General features: G+C 45.8%; 1 protein-coding gene across 8 annotated transcripts in view; it reads right to left on the minus strand.

Moving 5' to 3' along the window:
• DTNB (dystrobrevin beta) overlaps positions 1-21567 on the minus strand; it is a 281464-nt gene that overhangs the window by 28340 nt on the left and 231557 nt on the right. For 6 of the 8 annotated variants that reach the window (XM_060186697.1, XM_060186693.1, XM_060186698.1 and 3 more), the window contains 2 exons: positions 17602-17698; positions 10958-10978 (listed from right to left, as the gene is read on the minus strand). In XM_060186697.1, the coding sequence (XP_060042680.1) occupies positions 10958-10978; positions 17602-17698 (118 nt within the window). The remainder of the gene's footprint in view (positions 1-10957; positions 10979-17601; positions 17699-21567) is intronic. The other 2 variants (XM_060186696.1, XM_060186694.1) reach the window with 1 other exon arrangement.

Genomic DNA, 21567 nt, shown 5'->3' on the forward strand with positions numbered 1-21567 from the left:
ACAATGGCAATGATGGCCGCAACGAGGCTGCAACAACTAGGACAACAAAAAAAAAAGGGGGAAAGGTGGCCTCCAGGAGCGGTGGATTCATGGTGCAGGCACCGAGCCCAGCAATAACCCTGGAGGAAAAAAAAAAAAAAAAAAAAGAATCCAATGCTTTATCCACTGCACCACCTCCCAGACCACTAAACAATATTTCTTAAACTTCATTTTAAAAATATTTTTTAACTTCTTTTATTAATAGGACAGAGAGAATGAGAGGGGATTGGGAGAAGATGGAGAGGGAGAAAGAAAACTTTCATCAGCTCTAGTCCTACTTTCTGGTTCCTGTTTATTAATCATTTTGTCCTGCTTCATATCTTACTGCCTTTCAGCCATCAAGCTGCAGGTGCTACTATGATCCTATCCTGACTTCCCTCTGCAGACAACTTCATCAATCCTTCCCAGAACCTCACCTCTCCAGAGCCCTACCCCACTAGGGAAAGACAGAAACAGGCTGGAAGTACGGATTGGCCTGCCAACACCTATGTTCACCTATGCGGAGAAGCAGTTATAGAAGCCAGAGCTCTCACCTTCTGCACCTGAAAAAGAATTCTAGTTCATACTCCCAGAGGCCATTGAAGGCTCAGACAATGAGATAAGAGCAAGAGGGTTTCAAAGCCACAGCAGGAGAAATCAGTCAACGATAGGGGAAGTGAACCAAAGGACTCTACCCCCATTCCACCAAGACCAGAAGCATTTGCCACCAGGAAACTTGTTTTTATGCCATCATTAAAAGGAAAACGAATCTGGAAAACACCAGAGGAAGTCAGGCACTGTTTCTCTTATCTGAAAGAGAAGAAAAAAAAAGGAAAGAAACATGGAAGCAGCGATAGGTGTTGGGGTGACTTAGCAAATAAAGAGGGTGGGTGGAGGTGCTCCAGGGAAGGGCACACAGCAGGAAGTGCAAGGACTTGCGCAAGGCGGCTCCTCCTGCAGGGGACACTTCACAAGTGGTGAAGAAGGTCTGCAGGTGTCTCTCTGTCTCTCTCTCTCTCCCTATCTCCCCCCCATTCAATTTCTCTCTGTCCTATTCAATAAAAATGAAAAAATGGCCACCGGAAGCAGTGGATTCATAATGCTGGCACGAAGTCCCAGCGACAACTCTGGAGGCAAATAAATAAAAAGAAAAAGAAAAAATAAAGTAAAGGCAAGATCATTGAAAAAAATGGGAAGAAAAAAGTTAACTATAGATAGTTATAGAATCAACCCTATCAGTGACCTTGGAGAACTGGTTTCCAGTGGAGGGGATGGGGACACAGAACTCTGGCCGTGGGGACCACATGGAATTATACTCCTATTTTCCTACAATTTTGTAAATCAACATTAAATCAGACAAAAAATAAAAAAGAGAGGTAGAGAGACACTTGCAGCACTGCTGTGCTGTTTGTGAAGCTTCTTCCCTACAGGCAAAGGCTGGGGGCTTAAACTCAGGTCCCTGTGCACAGTTCACACACGCACTTAAACAGGTGCACTACCACCCAGCCTCCCATCCATCTCTTTCTAAAATCTCAGACTAAAGGATTCTGAGTGGGCTGGGCAGCGGCGTACCTGGCTAAGCGCATGTATGACCATGCGTAAGGACCCAGGTTCGAGCCTCAATGATAGCTTTGGTGGCAAAAATAAATAAAGTATTCTGAGAGGGGGCCAGTGGTGCACCCAGCTAAGCACACATAGTACTAAACACAAGGACCCATGAAAGGATCCCAGTTTAAGCCCCTGACTGCCCACCTGCAAGGGGGTCAGTGACGTCACAAGTGGTAAAGCAGGTCTGCAGGTATCTTATCTTTCTCTCTCCCTCCTTATCTCCCCCTCTTCTCTCAGTCCTAGTCAATAAAATGGAAAAAATGGCTGCCAGGAGTGGGATTCATGGTGCCAGCACCGAGCCCCAGTGATAACCCTGGCAGCCAAAAAAAAAAAAAAAAAGGATTCTGAGAAACAGCTGGGGGCTCAGACTCAGATCATAGAGAAAGATCCTCTAAGCTCAGAACAGTTCTTTTCTACGGTTATTTATTTATTTATTTAAGATTTATGGAGAGAGAGACACCAGAACACTACACAACTCGGGTAGGTGGTGGTGTCAGGGATTGAACCTCTGGCACAGCCCCAGAGGAGTGCTTCTTACTTGGGGGCACATCTCTCTGTTGGGGGCAGGCAGTGGACTTTACTGGTAGGGTTAGCCGTGCTGCATAGAATGCATAGGCAGCCTCTCTTTCACTCCTCTTAGTGGACCAGAAGTCAGTCTGCTGAGGGTGGGAGGCAAGGTGGCTCAGCCCTGAGGTCTTTCAGAGGCTGGCCAGCCTGGGGCCTGTTTTCCCAGGAAAGGAAAGCCAAGAGGAGTCCCAGATTAAGTGGGGACCTTTCAAGGACTCCTATTTACTGTTCATTTGGACAATGTCCTGGGGGCAGCTACTAGCCCAACTAGTAATTCTACCAGCAATTACAATTAGCAACAGATGAAGATGAGTACAAGAATCCACTGTACAGGGCAGGGGAGATAGCATAATGGTTATACGAACACACTCTCATGCCTGAGGCTCCAAAGTCCTAGGTTCAACCCCCCACACCACCATAAGCCAGAGCTGAGCAGTGCTCTATGTTTCTCTCTGTGTGTTTCTCTGCATCTCCCTCAAAAATAAAATAAAGGGAGTCGGGAGGTGTTGGTATGCATGAGACCCCTTCTGTTTCATTTGGTTTAAATCCCCCCTGCTTAACACTATTCTATTTACATAACCACTTCATTCTATTTATATAACTGCTGTTAACAAGCACCTCCCTCCAGGGCATTGGTTCAATCCCCACTGTTTCATGATATGTTTTTGCTCCACCCCCCCTCCTTGTCACACTCTGATTGTCACCAGTCACTTTTCTCTCCACCCTCTCTATGTCACACCCTGTTTCCACCCTACTTGTCAAGTATATATAAAGACAGCATTGTGAGTTTTAGAGTACTTTACCTTTAGTTTAGCTCAGCTCGGCTTAGATTGTGCTGCGTCCTGCATGAATAAAGAGATACTGCCTACAGCTCAACTATGAGTCCCTGGTCGTCTGTTACCCGCTCGTGAAGCCAGCCCGGAGAAAACAACCTAACCCGTCGAAAACGACAGGGAGGTAGCGCAGAGGGTTAAGTGCATGTGGCACAAAATGCAAGAATCAGTGTAAGAATCCCGGTTCGAGCCCCCGACTCCCCACCTGCAGGGGAGTTGCTTCACAGGTGGTGAAGCAGGTCTGCAGGTGTCTGTCTTTCTCTCCCCCTCTCTATCTTCCCCTCCTCTCTCGATTTCTCTGTCCTATCCAACAACGACAACAACAATAACAACAATAATAACTACAACAACAATAAAAAACAACAAGGGCAACAAAAGGGAAAATAAATAAATATATTTAAAAAAAAACAATGAGTAGGGAGTCGGGCGGTAGCACAGCAGGTGAAGCACACGTGGCACAAAGCGCAAAGACCGGTGTAAGGATCCCGGTTGGGGCCCCCGGCTCCCTACCTGCAGGGGAGTCACTTCACAGGCAGTAAAGCAGGTCTGCAGGTGTCTTATCTTTCTCTCTTCCTCTCTGTTTTCCCCTCCTCTCTTCATTTCTCTGTCCTATCCAACAACGATACCAATAACAACAACAATAAAAGGGCAAATAAATATTTTAAAAAAATTTTTTAAAATGAGTAAAAAAATAAAATATTTAAAAATAATAATCTTTTTTTTTAAAAAAGAATCCACTGTATGTTTACAACAGGTCTCTTTTAACTGAAACTATGCAGGTGTTGGTTTCACTGAAGGATCTAGGCCAGGAAGCCTCCTACCTCAGCATTATTATTAACATGGCACAGCAAACCCAGCCTGGGGCCAGCTGGAAACCCCTGGGGAGGGGGGAAGGGGGTGCTACAGCATCAGGACTGAAGGGAGTTCCTCCAGATGCTTTACAGGCAAAAAGCCACCCATAAGGCCCATGTCAAAGGAGGCTGCTGGGGTGAGGCCTTCTGGGAAGGGTGGAGAGGGAGGCACCCTCCTGAGGAGGCATGGCCAGAATCCCAAGGCTTGCCAAAGAGAGGGCTTCCTGGAAGCAGCCAATGCTACCCTAGGGTGTTGGCTTCTGTCTGCAAACATGGGAGATTGGAGGTTGATGTGAATAAACCCTGGGGGAGAAGCTGGCCACTGAAAGTTCAGGCAATAAAATAAAGGCAAGAAGGTTTCAAATTTGCAAAAGGAGAAACCAGTCAAATGAAGCCTGTTGGATATCCACAGACCCTTCTCTGTTTACGGTCCTTCCCCACAACAGGGCTCAGTGAGGGAAGATGTGAAGAGCTGGAGCAGTGGGCATTTATAAATGAGAAGTCCAAGGCTTGTGAAGGCAATGTGCTTGTTCTGAGAGAAAGGAGGTGAGGTTTAGTTAACAAGGTTCCGTGAGTCAGAGGTGCAATCCATTCACAAGAGACTCAATAATAAGGCAAACTGAAGATTTAACTCCTCCTTTCACTGAGGGGGGCTAACTCAATGTGGGTAACCAGATTCCTCTAAAGATGCAAGCTTCAGATTCCCACCCTCCAGACCACCACCTACTGCTAATCTGGGTCAAGGCCATCCCTGTGGGGGCACCTGTCCTTGTGTTAGAGTGAGAGAACTCCCATGTGGCCAACTTCTCCCCCAGGGTTTAGTCACATCTCCCTCCAATCTCCCGTGTTTGCAGACAGAAGCCAGCATCCTAGGGAAACACTGGCTGCTTCCAGGAAGCCCTCTCTTTGGCAAGTGGGGGCGGGGGCAGCAGGAGGGAAGAGAAAGAGAGTGCACATACCACTGGGGACTTGTGCATGTGCCATTTTACTGCTACTGGGCTGAACTTTACATTCTTCCTATTTCAGAGAGAGAGAGAGAAGAGAGAGAAGAGAGAAAGAGGGACAGACAAAGGTAGAGAGAGAGAGACAGAGGGAGAGACCCACCGTGAGCTATCTTCATCTATCGCCTAAACTCACAGGCTTGTTTGCTTTTGTCATCTCTGGGGCTTCACTGCTCCAGGTTGACTTTTTTTTAATCGACCTTGCTTCACCACACGTGAAGCTTTTCCCCTGCAGGTGGGGACCACAGGCTTGAACCTGGGTCCTTGTCCAGTGCAATGTGAGTGCTTAACCAGGTGCACTGCCACCTGGCCCCTCAGGTTGACTCTTTTCAGAGAGAGGTAGAAGGCTTCGGGGGGCACTGAGCTCACAGCACTGACCCTCCACCCCAGTGTTGTAGTGCTCCCATGTGCTGTGCAGGGGGCTTACCCTGGGCTGCAGACATGGTCAAAGCAGATGCCCTCTCAAGTTAGCTATCTTATTGGTCTTTAAAGCTTGTTTGTTTTTTTCCCAGAGCACTGCTCAGCTCTGACTTACAGTGGTTCCAGGGACTGGACCTGAGAACTCAGAGCCTCAGGCGTGAGAGCCAATTGCAAGACTGTTATGTTCTCTCCCTGGCCCTGGAGCTATAGTTCTCAGGGCTGTGGCTGGCCTGTCTATAAAGGGTTGTGGTGGCCTAGTGGGACGGGCTGCAGAAATGCTAAGGAGCATGCTTACCTTGCCAAACCTGCGTCCTCCCCTCAGACGGCTCAATTAAGCAGGCATTAGCCCCGCTGTACACTGGAATAAATATGTCCACCCAACACCCTCCAACCTACAACTGGGACAGTCTGCCCTAGACGCAGCTCAGGAGCATCCCTGTCGGCAGCGTCCTTGGCCATCTGGTGTCACCTTAAGGTGGCCCTTTGTAACAGACTGACAAATCCCTAAACACGCCACTGGCTGCAGGCACAGGGCTCTTAATGGAGCAATGCTCAAAACAGATATGCTTTTAAATGTTTAAAAGTGGATCCAGTGACTTACGCATGTGTGACTTCACCACTCTGGGTCACCTTTTAATTCAAACGGACAGAGAAAGCAAGGAGGGGAGACAGTGAAGAGCTTCCCCCATTGCCACAGCACCTCCCATGTGGTGCCACGGCTGGAATCTGGGTTGTGTGCATGGAAATGCAGGTGCCCTACCTGGTGAGTTATCAGTCTGGCCCCTCAAATGATTTTTAAATGGTACAAATAACTATAGATATCTTATACTTTCTAGGCCATAAGCCTGTTCTGTAAATATAAAAATCTGTCATGTGCATCTGATTATAAATGTATTAGAAAGAGGGAGAATTCTCTTTTCAACATAATCACTATCAGCTCCTTAGGCAAAAATCACAATAAAGTCAATTATACTAAGAATACATGAGCTTAGTATTTGTATTCTTCGAGCAGCACTGAAGTTTGTTTTTCTGATTCCTTTTTATAACCAGTATCCAGGGTCATGGCTTAGTGTCCCGAATGGTTCTACCACTCTAAGCAAAACTGCTGCTGTAGGCACACCAACTAGTTACACCTCTTATGACTAGTACACCTATTTGCACAGGTTGTGAAGACCCTGTGTCTTCCTTCAGCAGCTACTGAGAAGCTATCGTGTGGCAGGCACAGAGCTAGCAGGTAGGAACCCGGCAGGGAAAAAGGCTGACCAGGTCCTTTAATTACAGTCTGACGACTCTCACGGGTTTGATGAACCCTGCCCCCACTGATACAATCTGATTCCTGAGCCTATTAAACTATAGGTCATATCGTGGGGTGGACAGTCACTCAGTGAAGTCTTATCTAAAATAGCCAGGCAGTGCCACCCTTAATTATAACCCTTGGATTTAAGAAAAGAGAAGGGAGGCAGGAGGAGAGGAAAGACAGAAGAATTATCAGCTGAGCTAGTGACGCTACTCAGGGCACCAGCAAAGGAGCCGCGGCAGCGGCAGAACCCCAGCGCAAGAGCTTCTGGAGTCACGGTTATTAGCCCTCTCTCTCAACTCCCCCAAAGCCAGCATAATCCCTAAAAGGAGAGGATGTCGGAAGCAGATTATATGAAACATTCTCTGGATTGGATTTACAGAGCCAATTTTGGCACACATGCCTAATAAATTCTTCATTTTAAAGGTCTTTTGTAATTATTTCATTACCCATATAGGGTAATACACTTGGGTAAGGAAGAAATTCAACTTCTACTCCAGTAAGAACTCGAGAGGAAGAAAGAGCTACAATTTAGCGGCTAAATGTCTTTCGGTATCTCACTCTGTGATGGTACAGATTAAAGCAGAGGCACCAGCTCTGAGGCTTTCTAACCTTTTCGGCTGCGTGTGCTAAAATTGTTGCTGACCTGTGTAAAGCAGGTAGCCTGAGGTAGGCCCGGCTGGCACCCTGTGATGTGGGCAGAGGGTGTGTTTACCTAAATCCGCAGAGCAGTGTCAGCAGGAAGAGAAAGGTTGACACCTCACACCATAGCTCGGGAAGAAGAGGAAAAAGCAATTTGTACCAATTCATGCTATGAGCAGCCTCAGGAGACCGTGAGCTCGTGACCTTGGCCGTGGAGAATTCCCAAGACAGACACAGAAGTGGCTCATTAGTGGCGGCTTCAGGGGCCTGGGTCTGGCTTCTCATTTCGCTAATTTTAAGGGGATGATGATCTCACATGGGATCAAAGGTCAATGAAATGAACATGTTACTGTGTAATCTTCGGTCTGCTCTGGGTCAACTTTAAATCGACCCAAGACCCTAACAAAGGGACTTTTCAAAGTTAACCCAATTACCAAATAATGTGATTATAACAATAACTATCCATTGTCTTTTTGAACCTTAAGACAGCAGGAACCTCACATTTCCACTACAGAGCCTTTATTTCCCCCAGTCCTGGAACCTTAGGGTAGGGCCCACTTTCCCACATGCCTCTCCCAATTCATATCAAATAATATTGCATCTGCCAATCGCAACCTAATCATTGCAACAATTGCCACCTCAACATGCTTCAGCTCAGACTGTGTCCAGAGACTTCAGGTGTGGAAAGACAACCCTTCAGCTTCATTACTCGGGTGAGACCTTTCATTTCATAGTATTCTCTAATTCTATCCCAGGTGGTTCACTTCCTAACAAAGTCCCAAAACCTAGAAACAGACCAGGTTCCATGAGATAGAGCATATGTTCACATGTATCCATAAACTAGTGCAAAATATATACCTGAAAGCAGAAGTACACTAGAGTTTGCATTGAGTACCCCCCGCCCCAACACTTCCTCTCCACTATTCCAACCTTTAGGTTCATGATTGCTTTACAATTTGTTTGGCTTTGTATATTAACTCTCTTTTCAGCCACCAGGTTCCAGATGCCATCAGGATGCCGGCCAGGCTTCCCTGGACTGAAGACCCCATCAATGTGTCCTGGAGCTCCGCTTCCCCAGAGACCCACCCTAATAGGGAAAGAGAGAGGCAGACTGGGAGTATGGACCAACCAGTCAACATCCATGTTCAGCGGGGAAGCAATGACAGAAGCCAGACCTTCCACCTTCTGCAACCCACAATGACCCTGGGTCCATGCTCCCAGAGGGATAGAGAATGGGAAAGCTATTGGGGAGGGGATGGGATATGAAGTTATACTCCTCCTATCCTATGGTTTTGTTAATGTCTCCTTTCTTAAATAAAAAATTAAAAAAAAATAAACTGACCCAAGAAAGAATACACCAGCAGCGAGGAGTTCTGATTCTTGATTGCAGTGTAATCCAGGGCATTTTTAAAAAATCAAATGTCTATACCGGAACCCTGACAGCTACCATTACAATAAATAACCACTCCGCGTGTGTGTGTGTGTGTGTGTGTGTGTGTGTGTGTTTCACCACCAGGGGTTATGTTTTCACCACCAGCTCAGTGTCTTCACAACAACTCCTGACATTTTTTTCTTCCTTCCTTCCATATAGGTAGAGAGAAATAGGGAAGGAGATGGGGTGGGGGGAGAGATAGATAGAAACTATCCTGTTAAATTACTTGTGAAGCCTTCCCCACCTACAGGTGGAGGCGAGGGTCTTGAACCCAGGTCCTTGTGCACTCTACCGGGTACACCACTGCCTTGCCCCATCTCCCTTCTTCAGCAAGACAGTTCTCAGGTAAAGCGGAGGTGTTCCTGCTCACACACTTCATCCTGAGCTCACACACTCAGAGGCCTGGGAAGATGCTAGTCTGGACTGATCAGTGGAGTCAGCTCTCAGGGCAAGTAGTTTCATATATCTGTCGAGTGTATCTCTAGGGTGTAAAGGGGTGAAGAAAGGAGGGAACCCTGGTGGTGAGTGTGCAATGATGCCTTGGACTGGCGGGAAGAGCAGAGCCGGCAGCAAGGTGTCGGAACCATCTGGGAAGGGGTGGGAAGAGGCAGGAAGCACAGGCTTGCTTTTCTCCCCCTTTCCTCTTTCCTCTCCTCCCACACGTCCCACTCGTCTTCCTACTCGTGGTAGGCACTGCCAGCATCTGCTCTCTGCTTCTGCTGCACCAGCTGGAGGACTACATTCCCCTGCCCCCAGCAAGTTAAGGGTGGTCATGTGGCTTGCTCTGGGCAGTGACATGGAGTGAAAGTGTCACTTCATGCCTGGGCTCCACAGTGCATGCTGGTCTCGCCTGCCTTGGCCTGGTGAGTGTGCCTACTACTTAGGCAGAGCTGTAAGATCAAAGCAACAAAGTGTGTGAATGAGAGGGGGAAAGAACAAGGCAAGAAGAAACCCAAGCCAACACTCCCTACATTCAAGCCACTGAGCTGTCTGGGCAGTAGGCTTATCCTAACACCACAGGCTGCCTGTCTCCCACATGCCCCTCTTGTCTCTCTGCCGCTCGCCTATCTCTTCTCTCATCTCCTCTTTCTTTCATGATTCGGCCGCTCTCCTAACTACAAATAATAATGGGGTGCTGAGTACCTAATCTAAAACAGAGATAAGTCTGTCTTTTAAAAAAGGAATGAAAAGACATTTTTAAATGAAACAGTTGAAATTTCTCCCTTTTTAATATTTATTTATTCCCTTTTGTTGCCCTTGTTTTATTGTTGTAGTTATTGTTGTTGTTGGACAGAACAGAGAGAAATGGAGAGAGGAGGGGAAGGCAGAGAGGGGGAAAGAAAGATAAGACATCTGCAGACCTGCTTCACCGCTTGTGAAGCAACTTCCCTGCAGGTGGGGAACCGGGAGCTCAAAGCAGGATCTTTACACTGGTCCTTGCGCTTTGCGCCACCTGCATTTAACCCTCTGTGCTACCACCTGACTCCCGGAATTTCCTTTTTTTCAAAAAGGGTCTAGAGATAAACTAAAAAAAAAATCCTTAGCTTGTGTAGAAACTAAACTGTGTTCTGAAAAAAAAACTTACTATGTTATGTAAACATATGGTGTCACTATTGTGGCTAGGCCCCCAGTTGGTTTTCTTGTGTGGGCTAGTGGCTAACTGAAAAAATAAAAACAAACAAACACTTCTCTAGACACAACACAATTGTCAAGCAGCTCAGAAACACCACAGTTCCCTCTGGAGTGGGCTCAGGACAGGATATGTCATGTGTTGTCACCAGTCAGTTTTCATTTGAAATTCTGTTAGCAGCAGGCCAGTGGAGCTGGAAGCCCCAGATGCCTGTCCATGTCTGAAGGACATCTGACTTATCTAAGAACTCCAGGCTTTCATGGACACTCATTCCCGGCACAGCCTTAGGCCTGTGGTTCCTTTTACCACCCCAAAAGTTGCCGCAAGCAACTCAAGTCACTCGAGACACGAAGCTGCAGAGAGTAATGCAATGGCTGGGAAATGCAACGGCAGCTGGTCATGCGTGTTCAAACGGAGGACACGTACGCACTTTGGAAACGTTCTTTTGACAAGCACTGACTTCAGAGAAGAGCATGCTCTAGGGAATAAACAAGACAGGGACTTTCAGGCCACTTTACGACACATGGAGAGGACAGCCAAGGGCTCTGCAGAGACCATCTCGTGCAGGGAGGAGGGGAAAGTATGGAACAGTCACATGAGCAAAGACGAGCATGCAAAAGGAGGGAGGGTCTGACGGAGAACTCTGAAGGTCACTTACTGCCTGCTTTTGCTCTTCTTCCTAAAGGGGTTAGAGAGAAAAATAAAATAAAATAAAAATAAAAGGCAGAGGGGAAAGGGAGAGATATTAATGGCCACCACCACAAACATTGGGTAGAAATGACAGGTGATTGGGCTACCCAGGCCAGGCCTGAGGGCTCAGAGACCAAAGGCCCTGCACACCATCAGTGGGTAGGCCCTGCCTGTTCAGTTCTTTTGATGCTGACATCTAAGGTGGAAGGAGAGAATCTTAGAAACCATCTAATTCAAGATCCTCATTTATAGATGCAAAGGTCATACCTGCCCAAGGCCACATAACTAGGGAACACTGAAAGCAGCAGCTCAGCTGTGACCGGGCAGCCCGGGAGTCATTCTGTCTCACCAGCAGCCACACACGTGTTTAGGCACAGAGGACAGAGACCAGCAGTGGCATCACCCGGACTTGTCAGAGATGCAATCCCACTGTGGGCTCACTGAATCCAAATTCCCGGGGTGGGGGCGCAGTGATGTTTCCCACCAGCCTCTCAGCTGACTTTTGTTTTTAAAAATGGTTATTTATTTTTAATGAAAGAGAAGCACAGAGAGAAAGATGGGGGAGGGGAGGGAGGAAGAAAGAAAGAAAGAAAGGAAGGAAGGAAGGAAGGAAGGAAGGAAGGAAGGAAGGAAGGAAGGAAGGAAGAGACAGACCCCGAGACCAGAGCCCTAGTCAGTCGGCTCTGGCTTATACTGGTGCTGGTGATTGAACCTGGGAGATCAAAGCCTCAGCTATGAAATCTATTAGCGTGACCACCGTGCTGTCTGCCTATCCTTTCCAGCTAATTCTGACACCTGATGGTTGGAGAACCTCTGCTCTAAAAATGTCCCGACAACTAGCAGAGTCCACCCAAGGACATCAGCTCCTATATTTCTCATTCTCCCAGTAAGGTGGGAATTGCTTCAGGGCCCTGAAGAGGGCTTTCAGAAAGAATTCTTGACCTCAATTTTTCATTAATTCAGCACAAGTGCCTTTAGTATTTCGTATACACAGATCACTAGACACAGGGAGACAGGAAAGGACCTCTGTCTTTCTGAGCCTTGGGAGCAGACCAGGTGCTCGCTAACCATCAGCACCCAGAAGGCTCCACCAGGGACTGTGGAGAGAAGCACCATGACAATGAGATGGCCTTTCTCTGCCCTTCTCCTTCACCTTCCTCTGCTCCTCTGTATTTCAATGGGTGTCACTGTCTCTACTTTCTACGTCTCATCACAGGTCACTGTGGCCAGGAACCCACTGTTCTTTGCCCCAACAGCAGCGGTTCTGTTTATATCAGATCCACTGTGCAGGCAGTCTTTACTGGACACATGTGGAGGAAGTTTCAGGAGAGTTTCTGCTTTCACTCAGTCTGTGGATCTGGGTGCAGTGGTGAGCATGGTTTCAGTAAGGCCAAAGGTTATAAAAGGGGGAAGTGAAGTAAATGTTCCAGGAAAATCATTTTTACTCCTGCAAGAAACATGAAGTAGAAACTGAATGGGCCCCTTAGAAATATTCCGGGGAACCTCCAACTCAGCACAGAAAGATGTTCTTGATAATCAAAGCCAGATGCTCCAGGCCCGACCAAACCTAAACTCTCTGGAGCCCAGGCACCGAGGGCTCAAGCTTTAGCTGAGTCAGCGAGAGAAAGCTGGCATCATTAAGCTTTGTGTGGTGAATGGGGCTCCAGTTAGAAGGGGTCAGTTTTGCAACTGGGATGCAATCTCCTCCCCGTGGGGCAGAGCACTTTTCTTCCATTTGCTAGACGGGGCGAACAGTGTAGGAAAGTTACCAAACAACTGAACATGTGTTCTTACTGCTGGCACTCAGCGCAGAAATGGAATCTGAGATAGCAGGGTAATCCTAGTGGGCTGACATTGCATCTGAGGTCAAAAAACAAGTGATTTCTTAGCACCGTTTCTAAGACACTGGCCTATATTCCCATTTTATTCCAGGTTTGGCACTGAAGGGAGGCTTGCTTTCGTTCAACAGGAGAAGGAATTTTGGAAAGCAATGCTTCATGACGACTCATTTGGTGGCCTGCTGTCATCTGCCCAAAGATATGAAATAGTTATCCTTTGTAGTTCTCAGGTGCCGTGTGAGGATGGGGCGACGCTGTCTGTACACATAGGGAAAGTGTGGGCTAGGGCAAAGGATTAAGGGTGGTGTCGTATAGTTTAAAGTTGTAGAAGTTATTCAGATCAAACCTTGAAGGTTCTGTCAACATGGTAAACAAATAGACAGAAAACCTCAGAACTCTGTTATAAACTAGTCAGCTGGGCTCAGTAAACACTGACTACACACTGGAGCCAGGCTGATTTGAAGGGGGCATAACACCTTCATTATGAGTGCAAATCTCAAACTGCATATGTTCCCTAGATCCTCTTCCACATGAGGCTGTCTGGCCAGGGAGCCAAGCAATGCATGGCCACTGTACCAACTACAAAAGCATTTATATTCCAAACCTCTTCTGCAAAGGAGGTTGAAATTCAAAACTGCAAGCTTCATCTGGTGAATGTGTCTCAAAAGCAATGTTGGAAAAATGGAAAGTAAGGTAGAAACACAGTGGAAGCATGGTTTAGAAATTGAAATGCCATTATATAACCACTTTCAGATTAAATAGGAAGTCTGTGGCAGAAGTTACCGTAGCCTCACTAATGGGGGAGGGCGAGGGAATGCAAAGAAATATACTGAAGTGTGGGCATTTTAAACACTGTGGCATTAAAAATGAACAACAAGAAGGTTCCTCATTCTCCTGGCTTACAGGGGATGAGCTTTAGACATCACTATTTGCCAAATAGTTACACACAACACTTTAAGATCTCAACACTTTGTGGGATTTTTTCTTTTTTTTGCCTCCAGGGTTATCACAGGGGGCTTGGTGCCTGCACTACAGACCCTCTGCTCCTGGAGGCCATTCTCTCCATTTGGCTGTTGTTGTTATTGCTCTTGTTGTTGCTGGATAGAACAGAGAGAAATTGAGAAAGGAGGGGAAGACAGAGACAGGGAGAGAAAGACAGACACACAGACACCTGCAGACCTGCTTCACTGCTTGTAAAATGCCCCCCCCCATAGGGGGGGAGACGTGGGCTCGAACCGGCATCCTTTCAATGGTCCTTGTGCTTCTTGCCATGTGCACTTAACCCAGTGTGCTATTATTGTCCAGCTCCCAAATGTGTGATTTTTCTTTGTTAAATAAGTGTATGCTTATTTTTTACTCTTCTCTGTTCTAAAAAAAAAAAAGCATTAAAGTTTTTGTTGAAGTAATAAACAACAGTGATATATAGACATATACATATGTCTTTAAATCAACACTTTTGAATAAACAAATAAACATGATATTGCACTGAAGCAGCAGAATGAAAGAATTCCCTGTGAAATGGAAATTCACCGTGTGGTGTATTTTAATTTATAAGTGTCCCAGACCATGTTGCTTAATTGTCCATTTGACTAACTGCTTACAGCTGTTTTATGAGAGAATTAAATGCTAGCAGACTAAACACTAATGAAAGCAGGACAGTCCTTTGAAATTAGAATTAAAATTCTAAAGGGTACTTTTATTATGGGTTTGGTGATATATGCTTTTAGTAGTAGGAAAACATCTTTGAAATTGTAATAGAAGTCAATGACTCCTAAGCATGATCTTTAAGGAGTGCATTTAATCCACAAATTAATTTTAGTCACTAGAGTAAAGAATCTTCCTGGCTCATGTTTGCAAATTCTTCTTCCCAGTCAGGTGGGTGAATGATAAAGCCTTTAGGAACTGGGCAGGGGGTCCAGCAAAACAGGGCAGCAGGTTCCAGCAGATTTTGCTAAAGCTGTGACTGAAAAAACAACAACTGGAAATACCAAGGGACTCAAGCTTGGGATTAGAGTCCCGGGCACCAGTTCATTCTATTTAGCCCTTGAAGACAAGTGCCAGAGGCACAAGGTCACAGCAGTGTTCACGGGGCTCTGAGCCGGGAGTTCACAAGAAACAGAGGGTAGCCCAGCTGATGGGAAAACCTACAGTGGGGCTTAGGGGAAACACAATTCTGACTTCTCTTCTGTTTGCATAAACCATTTTTTTTTTCTCTCTCTCACAAAAATCACCCTGAGGTAACTTCCCATCTAGATCTGCATAATGCCTAAGGACATCTTTCTGAAAGGGAGGTTTGACCAGAGGAAGGGGACCAGGAGGTGGCACACCTGGTTAAGAGCACACATTACAGGAGGAAGGGGTGGATGGATGGGACACCTCTTGTCTCTTGTCCTGAAGTGGATGATCCCATAATGACAAGGGCTAAGACACAGGACACATGTGTTTATCTCTGTTGTCTTGAATGGATGACTGAGTCCCTTAAGCTGGATTTGGGCCAGATTTAATGCAAAAGGTTTTTCTTTATAAGAGACCCATTTAGACAGAAAATCTTCCTCAGAAGAAATCCTGTTAACAGGGTTGATGTAGAGATGTGTCCAGGCCAAACAACTCAAATACCCAGACCAAAGGTTAGGGGGAAAAAACACCCCTCAGTTTAAGACTAAAAGTGAAGTCAAAAGTCAACTTGAAACCCAAACACTAGACCTGCCCAAGTTACTAATAGCTTACTAACTAGCATCTTTACTAAGGGACTGTTTCAGAATGGAGAAGCTGAGGTAGTCTCCAAGTCAGTATTTTCTTAGGCCACCACTGCGGCTGCAGGCCCAGGCCACACTGGGTCTAGATGATGTCATTAGGCTCCTACTATCATTTAGCCTCTCCTCTTTCTTCCTTCCTTTCTAATATATATTTATTATTTGATAGAGACAGAGAAATTAAGAGGGGTGGGGAGATATGGAGAGAGACAGAGACACCAGTAGCACTGCTTCAGCACTTGTGAAGCTTTCCCCTGCAGGTGGGAACCAGGGGATTGAACCTACGTCCTTCTTGTGTGCTGTAATGTGTGTGCTCAACCAGGTGCACACCTGGCCCCATCCCTTCCCCTTTCTAACTCATCCTATGTATCTTCCTAAACTTTTATTTATTTATATATTTATATTTATTTATTTATCTGCCTCCAGGGTTATTGCTGGGGCTTGGTGCCTGCACTATATAAATCCACTGCTCCTGTGGAAATTTTTTTCAATTTTTTTTCTTGATAGGACAGAGATAAATTGAGAGGGAAGTAAAAGACACACACACACACAGAGAGAGAGACAGAGGGAGAGAGAGAGATACTTGCAAACCTGCTTCACCGCTTACAAAACAACCTCCCTGCAGGTGGGGAGTCAGGGGCTCCAACCGAGATTCATATACTGGTCCTTGTACTTCACACCATGTGTGCTTAACCCGTTGCACTACCTCCTGGCCCTCAAATTATTTTCTATTTTAGATCTTTGTGCGGGTCCTTGCACTTTGCACTCACTATGTGTGCTTAACCTGGTGCACCACCGTCCACCCCCTTAAACTATTATTTTCAAGGCTCTCAATGACTTCTCCTTTCATGGGATTAAATTGTCCCCCTTTAACCTGGTGTTTGAGGCCCTCCACATTTTGTGACTTCTACTCTGGCAGTGAGCTCTCATAATATCACAAAACAGTGGTCTCACAGAAGAGACAGTGACCATGGGAATTAACAGCGTGAACAAAGGCATCCTGGTAGTGCTGCTCCATAGCTGAGCAAATACTCCTTTTAGTTCCAGTAAGACTGTCCAAGTGAAGACATTTTAATGCTGTATGTGCCTTTAGTGGCTCTGAGGAATGGGGCTTGTAAAACAGCTAGGGCTGCTTGAATTATCACAAACCTACTCAAGCCTAATATACCAAACCTAGAGTTAGTAGAACATTATTATTATTTTTTTTAACAAAAGAGATATAGAAAGAGACAACAGACAGACAGACAGACTAGAGCACTACTCAGCTTTGACTTATGTTGGTGCTAGGGGTTGAACTTGGGGCCTTGGAGCCTGAGGCATGAACGTGTTAATATAATATTTGATTCTTCCTTAAAAAAAAAGTTATTGATTAGACTTAGTTTGGTTTTCAGGTTGGCTTGCCTCTGTAATGCTCACCAAAACAGAACATTAACACTTGTTAAGTATTTAGGCGGATTCCCTGGAAAGCCATCGTAAAAAAGGCTTACATCGTAAAAGAGGAGAGTTAGACCATGTCCTTGGTGTGAGGGCACAGGTCTTGACGGTGGGTGTGATCTTTCACACATAAACAGGTATAAAACTTTACCCCTAAAACTTCAGACTATGTTAAACCAATAAAAGGAATCATTAAAGAGTGGAGAAATACTCATTTATACACAGTACTCTATTTATAGATATCCCTATATACTCAGAAAAGCAAATAATCAAGGATGTTACTCTAGTTTCAGTTGCTAATTTAGTTTAATTTATTCTGCCAGAGCACTGCATAGCTCTGGCTTATGGTGGTATGAGGGACTGAATCTGTGACTTTGGAGTTTCAAACACAGACATTACTTTCTCTTCCTCACCCTGTCAATTTTTTTAATAACTGGCTTTAGACTAATTCAGATGGCTTTAATACAGAGTTAGGCTCACTCTACAGAGGCTCATCTGAAAATGAGGTGCCAGCAGCAGCTAACTCACAGGCGGTGGGGGTGGCGGAGAGGTGTGTGGAGGTGGCCAGGTCTGCTGACGACTCCTACCTTCAGCAGCTTCATGAGTCCTTCCAGTTGAACCATGAGTTCGCGCCGGCTCTCCTGTAGCGCCGACATTCTCTGCTCCAGTTCATCTTTCCTTTGCCTGCCCCAGGGGAAAAGCAGCCCCATGAGAAACAGAGACAAAAGGACCTTGGGGAAGGGGCTAGGGTCAGCTGAGCAAGTCACTTTAACCTCTGACCCTTGGGGAGAAAGTGGGGGTGACAGCCATTTGCCAGCTTTGCTTTATTGTGAGAACAGTATAGAAAAATGTTTTGGAGGGAGTCGGGCTGTAGCACAGCGGGTTAAGCGCAGGTGGCGCAAAGCACAAGGACTGGCATAAGGATCCCGGTTCGAACCCCGGCTCCCCACCTGCAGGGGAGTCGCTTCATAGGCGGTGAGGCAGGTCTGCAGGTGTCTATCTTTCTCTCCTCCTCTCTGTCTTCCCCTCCTCTCTCCATTTCTCTCTGTCCTATCCAACAACGACAACAACAATAATAACTACAACAATAAAACAACAAGGGCAACAAAAGGGAATAAATAAAATAAATATTAAAAAAAATTAAAAAAAAAAAAAAGAAAAATGTTTTGGAAAGTAAACATTGCCAGAAAGTTGAAAAGTATGACGATGATGATTAAAGTAAGTGGTTTGAAAACCTCCTCAGAAGTCAAACCCCTCATTCAGAGAGCTGGCATGCCAGTCAAGGGAGTGAGGTTCTACAGATTGCGCCACTAGCACCGGACAGCAGACAGCGGGAGACTCTGTGCCCAGAGAATTCATGTTTCCCTCAGGTCAGACGCCAGGCCACCCACTCGAGCTTGGCAGGCCCTAAAGCAAATGGACTTTGCTCCCCAAGGGGTTCTCTTTGCAAAGTCTCCTTTCACTGCTACTTTCCAGGCCCGTGCTCATGGCTCTAAAGCCCAGCCCTCTCTGATACATTCCTGCTACCGCCTGCGTTCACTCAGCCTACATTTCTGCCAGGTCTTCACCAGAGTCTTATGCCTACACAACTGCATTGCTACTGCTAGGTAGACTCTTTTTCTTTTCTTTCCTTTTTTTTTTTTTTTTTTAAGCTAGAGGGTGAGAGACAGAGAAAGAAGGAAGAGCAATACCCACTCTGCCCCTCCGTGTGGTGCTCCCCCCACACGGCGACTGGGGCTCAGACCTGGGTCCTCCAGCATGGCAAGTGGGCACCTTACCATGTGAACTATTATCTCCTGACCCCACATACTTCTTTCTTGATTATTCATGTGTTTTTTATTTTCATTTCTCTCACTTTGCCCAGGTACCCCTGACTTCACAGACAATGACCTCCTGGGGTTCCTGGTTTCACCCCTCAGGTGAGGAAACTGCAGTGGAATATACACTGAGGCTAAATATGCAACTGTGAGCAAGTCAAACAAGCTCTCTGAGTTCAGCTCTCTCCACTTTGAAAAGGAACCAGTAAATTTCAGGGGGAAAAACAAAAATAGCAGTGGTGACTCTGAGGATCAAATGCGACAGAGGACACGTACACGTTCTGTGACTTGCACAGTAGAAGGGAACTGTGTGCACTTAGCCAGCCCAGGAACAGCCTCCATGGACTCCAAGCATCACTGATGACCCACACTACCCCTTTGCCCGCCATGGTCCAGTACAGAAGCTGCTCTCCTAGGGGAGTCTTGGCTGAGCACTTGAAATGTGGCCAGTTTGATCTGATATGCACTGTCAGTGTGATAAACACACTGGTATTTAAGAAAAATACTTAGGGTGAGAACTTTTTGTTCTTACTGGGGGTTTCACCAGACTTTTTCAGTTAGAAAGATAGAGATAAAGAGACCAGAACTATCAGGAACAACACAATAGACCCCCTTGTGGGTCCCCATAGGACCTTGCCCTCAACCTGGATCAACAATGGTAGAGAATGTTCCAGCCTCCTATGCTATACCTGAGGAAGATGGGTCGATATTGGGGCCGCATGGAATGTTCCTACTCATGACCATAAAATGTGAGCTCAGATCTAGAGGGATGCAGAGCTCACATAGGCTCCTAAGCTAATTATGGGCCCAAGATCACATCAAATCAACGGGGTTAACAGTCAACAATATTTATACCCCTTTTCCATATTAGGGAGCTACTCTCTTCCCTGATCCAGCTTTCTGGTCCCTTTTGCAGCCATGACATCATCTCCCTAGACAATAACTTGGATCCACCTACATATCAGATTTCAGGCTCCGGGGCAGGTGGGGGGGGGGACTAGTATAGCCACAGGCCCTTTGGAATTTAATTAAAGTATGCCTACTAGCTATCTACAAAATGGAGGACCCCCCCCCCCCCCCAACTCTTCATCTGCACTATTCCAGCCCTTAGGTCCATGATTGGTCAACAATTTGTTTGGCTTTGTATGTTAACTCTCTTGTCAACCACCAGGTTCCAGATGTTAACATGATGGCCGACCAGACTTCCCCGGACAGACAACCCCACCAATGTGTCGGGGAGCTCTGCTTCCCCAGAGCCCTTCCCCACTAGGGAGAGGCAGGCTGGGAGTATGATCGACCTGTCAACGCCCATGTCCAGTGGGGAAGCAATTACAGAAGCCAGACCTTCCACTTTCTGCATCCCACAATGACCTTGGGTCCATGCTCCCAGAGGATTAAAGAACAGGAAAGCTATCAGGTGAAGGGGATGGGATATGGAGTTCTGGTGGTGGGAATTGTGCGAAGCTGTACCCCTTGTATCCTCTGGTTTTGTCAATGTTTCCTTTTTATAAATAAAAAATTAAAAAAAAAAAAAGAGAGAGACCAGAACTTCCTTCAGTGAGGTGGAGGTTGGATCTGAACCTGGGTTGTGTGCATGAGAAAGCAAGCACACTATTCAAGTGAACTAACTTGTAACTACTGGATGGTCTTGCTCATACTTGGAATACAAAGAGTTTATACAGACAGATTTGCAGAATAAATAAATAAATAAATAAATAAATATAACCAAGTCCCACCACCCTGCAGTTCCCAGCTTCTCCCATCTCTCCTCCAGAGCTCGGTCGGTCCTCTGTCCATCTTGAACACCATCCTTGCAGGGAGCTGCTCTCCTGACAACTTTAGCAGGCACCAGGTCCTGCTTAGTTCACCATTATCACAACTGATGCTTCTCTTCAGCATTTAACTCCTTCACCTTGCACTGCTGTCATCCCTATTATAGTGCAAAATCCCTGAGGTCAGAGAACAAGCCTTCCCAATCTTTGTATGCACTGAATAATTAAGAGAACATCACACATCCAATATGTGCTCAATTTATATCTAGTGAATGTAACAAAATCATTATGCAAAACCCTTAGAGGTTTTCAACGACCTATCACTTAAGGTTCTTCTGTATCTGATTTCATTATCTAATTCTATCTCTTGTTACTGACATAGTGATGATTAGTTCAAAGAATGATTAAGAACAAATTCTTAGCTCCAAGATATTATTCTTCTATGAAATCTCCCATACCATTTGGGGGACTAAACCCCAATTGTTTCTAACCTGTGATGTTTTCTCTTAAATTCTTTCCAAATTATACCTACCTTTCATGGTTTAGCTCAACTCTCATCGCTTCCATGAGTCAAATTCCTTCTAGCCTGTGTACTTAGGCATGGAGTACATCTGTCTAGGTATCTTAAGTGTGTATGTAGTTATCTTTTCCTACTCAGAGTTCTTATACTAAATGCTAACATTGTGTAATATTATCTGACTAGTAAATCATTTGCTCTGTTTCCAAATCACAATTATGTATTTTAAGGACAGAATCATTGTCTCCTAGTCTTTCCTACCCCCTAAATTTCTAATACAGGTATATAGAAATTCAACAAGGTGGAACCAACCCATTCAATTTCCTGCGAAGCCTTTTCCCCATGACTCAGTGAGGATGCAGGGCTCTTTCTCTGTGCTGTTCATGGACAAGCAGTTACATCATCTGGCTGAGACAAGCCACTCCTACCTGCAACACTGTGGAGGGA

Source organism: Erinaceus europaeus, chromosome 3 (genome assembly GCF_950295315.1).
Source record: "Erinaceus europaeus chromosome 3, mEriEur2.1, whole genome shotgun sequence".
Taxonomy (NCBI): domain Eukaryota; kingdom Metazoa; phylum Chordata; class Mammalia; order Eulipotyphla; family Erinaceidae; genus Erinaceus; species Erinaceus europaeus.